This window comes from Pteropus vampyrus, unplaced genomic scaffold, assembly GCF_000151845.1.
Source record: "Pteropus vampyrus isolate Shadow unplaced genomic scaffold, Pvam_2.0 Scaffold96, whole genome shotgun sequence".
Classification (NCBI taxonomy): Eukaryota; Metazoa; Chordata; class Mammalia; order Chiroptera; family Pteropodidae; genus Pteropus; species Pteropus vampyrus.
Window position 1 is genome coordinate 954,637 of NW_011888877.1, and position 2,625 is coordinate 957,261.

Here is a 2,625-nt window from a genome sequence, read left to right on the forward strand (position 1 = left end):
TTATGTGTTTTCTATGGTATTTATATTCAGGAGCTCACTAACTCTATGGTTCAATTTGGTGTTTAGACATTTAAGAAAAATTGAGTTTGGCAGTTTTAATTTTGTTTGCTCAGTTTGGGGAAAGAAATTATTCAGACTAGGATCAAGCAAATGTTGTATTATTGTAGCTTTCTCCACACCTCACTTTGTTTTAGAAATTTTGGACACCACTATGCTTTTGCTCTATAGAGAGATTTTTGTTCATGTTGCTGCCTCATTGTCTGATGTTTGTCAATTAAGACAAGCTTGGTTCCTTTACTAACCAAACTATATTATTACCAGATTATGCCAAATACAGAGTTGAGACCCAAAGGGAGAAAAAAATGTTTAACTTGTGATTCTGTTCCCATTCTCTCTAGAGGTTAAATCTCTGCTTCTGTACATTTCTTGATGGTTTTCATCTTTGTTTCTGAGCTGAGATACGAGAATGAAATTGAAAGGAAAATTCACACAGATTTGTATTATCTTTTATAATGTGACAGCCTCTCAACTTACTCAGCCAAAAATTGTGTAGAGCATTTGAAATATATGAAAAGTAGACTGATTTTTTAAACAATGTATTTTAAAATGCTGTAGTTTTTTCCTTTTCATTTTCAGAATTTTATTACATTTTGAGGAGTAGAGGAGCTGGTGAGGACTAGAGAGAGATGATTTGAGTATATTTGAATGATTTTATTCACTCACTTATAAGGTATTTTTTCTTCGTAAGATCACATTTCCTTAGTGAAAATTTGCATAATATAAAAGACACATAAATATAACACAGTCTGTTTGAGTTACCCACTATATCATAGCTCAAACATAGAAATGAGATACTTCTCATTTGATAATTAGAAAAATTTACATAAATATTTCTAAAATTTATTTTATTTTATTTATTTCATTCTTGTTGTTTTTTAGGTATGAACAAGCCTTTCTGACTAGTTGGGTTGGATTGAGGCCTGAAAGATATTTTTGGACTGGACTTTCAGATGTACAAAACAGAGGGACCTTTCAGTGGACCATTGAGGAAGAGGTTCAGTTCACTCACTGGAACTCAGGCATGCCAGGTGTGTGCAGTGGTTGGGTCTGTGGACACCATTCACCTTGGACGTCCATCGGGCAAAGCCTGTTACTCCTCCATGCACCTCACCAAAGAGACTGTGTCAATGAATTGTGCTTTCGGTATTTTATATTCCATTCTCTTGGTTTTTTGTTTTTCTTTTTAAAAAAGATTTCCAATTAGTTTGCAGTGGTCTTAAGAAAACAAGGAAGAGAAAATCACCAGGTCATCTGGTACTGCTCTATTTAAAAAGCATTTATGAAATCTAATCTGGTCCCAAGTGTTCCAAATAGTTAACTTATTTCTTAAACTTCAAACAATACTAAAGGGATATAAAACTTTTCAGTGCAGCTACGAATGGAAATATTACTGTGCTTGAGTTAGCGGAGCGAGAGACAGTGCTTACGTGGAACTCATTATTTCTATATCGTGTATGTGCTACCTTGTTTAGTCTTTTATATGTGCTGGATTTTATTTTATCCTTATAAGAAATCTGCAAGGTAAGTTTAAGTATCTTCATTTTAAATATGTGGAAACAGGAAATCAGAAATATTTCTGTGAGTGGAAAGTGTCCGACTATGGATTTAGACTAATCTGTGAAATTCCCAAATCTGTGCTATTTGCATTAATATCACCATGTCTCCCTATAAATTTTTATTTGCTTCCTTAGAAAGTCATTTCTGAAATAGCCTCTGAAAGATTCTTTGCCTTCTTTATACACGGTATCATAGCACATGATATTATTCAGTGTGACAACCACCAGGAAATTCAACATTTGTTATAGCAAATGTTTCATTGTGTTTGGGCAAAAAGCTAAAGAAGGGATAATAACTTAAGTGTATGAATTTGCTACTTCACCTAACAAATCTAAATCTTCAGGAGTTCTTTTAATTTGTATTCTCAGCTCTCGATAAGGAAAACAGATCGGTAATTTTGATGGTACGATTCTTATTTAATTATTGAATGTTCTGAAAAACAGTAAGATTTCAGTTCATTTTTAAATGACTAGGCAATATATTTAGAGCTAAGTGCACACTTTAAAAAAACATTGGTAGAAGTGATGATTCTTACTGTCTAGGACAAACTCCTTAATTTTGTTTGTGTTGTTCATTCAGTAGTAGGATTCTGAGAGATTAATCAGGAAATATCCTTAGAAAATACAAAGAGAAGAAACAGGAACGAGAAGAAATCAAGGATCATAATGAAAATATTTTGGAAAAAATATACCTCCTCAGAACTTTGAGAGTTTTTCTAAACACCTACTGTCCTTTAAAGGAATAATAATAAAAAATGACCTCATCTTAGCAGCAAGGAATCTTAATGTTTTCAAAGCTCCATCTTAATTAATTACTATTTGGAAATAATCATGACTGTAAAACAGAATTATAAACTATTAAGCTTAGTAGAGTCCTTATTTTATTTTACGTACTTTTTTATCCATGAAAAAATTTATTACAATCCTGTAAATAGGTAGAGGTATTGGCATTTTAAAATGAGTCAGTAGGTTCAGAGTGATTAACTAAACTAAAATCTTTAGTTCAAGT

General features: G+C 32.3%; 1 protein-coding gene across 1 annotated transcript in view; it reads left to right on the plus strand.

The window, feature by feature from the left end:
- Positions 1-2,625, plus strand: part of MRC1 (mannose receptor C-type 1) — an 82,631-nt gene that overhangs the window by 42,261 nt on the left and 37,745 nt on the right. Inside the window, exons 12-13 of the mRNA XM_011364416.2 lie at positions 940-1,088; positions 1,986-2,008. Of these exons, the coding sequence (XP_011362718.1) occupies positions 940-1,088; positions 1,986-2,008 (172 nt within the window). The remainder of the gene's footprint in view (positions 1-939; positions 1,089-1,985; positions 2,009-2,625) is intronic.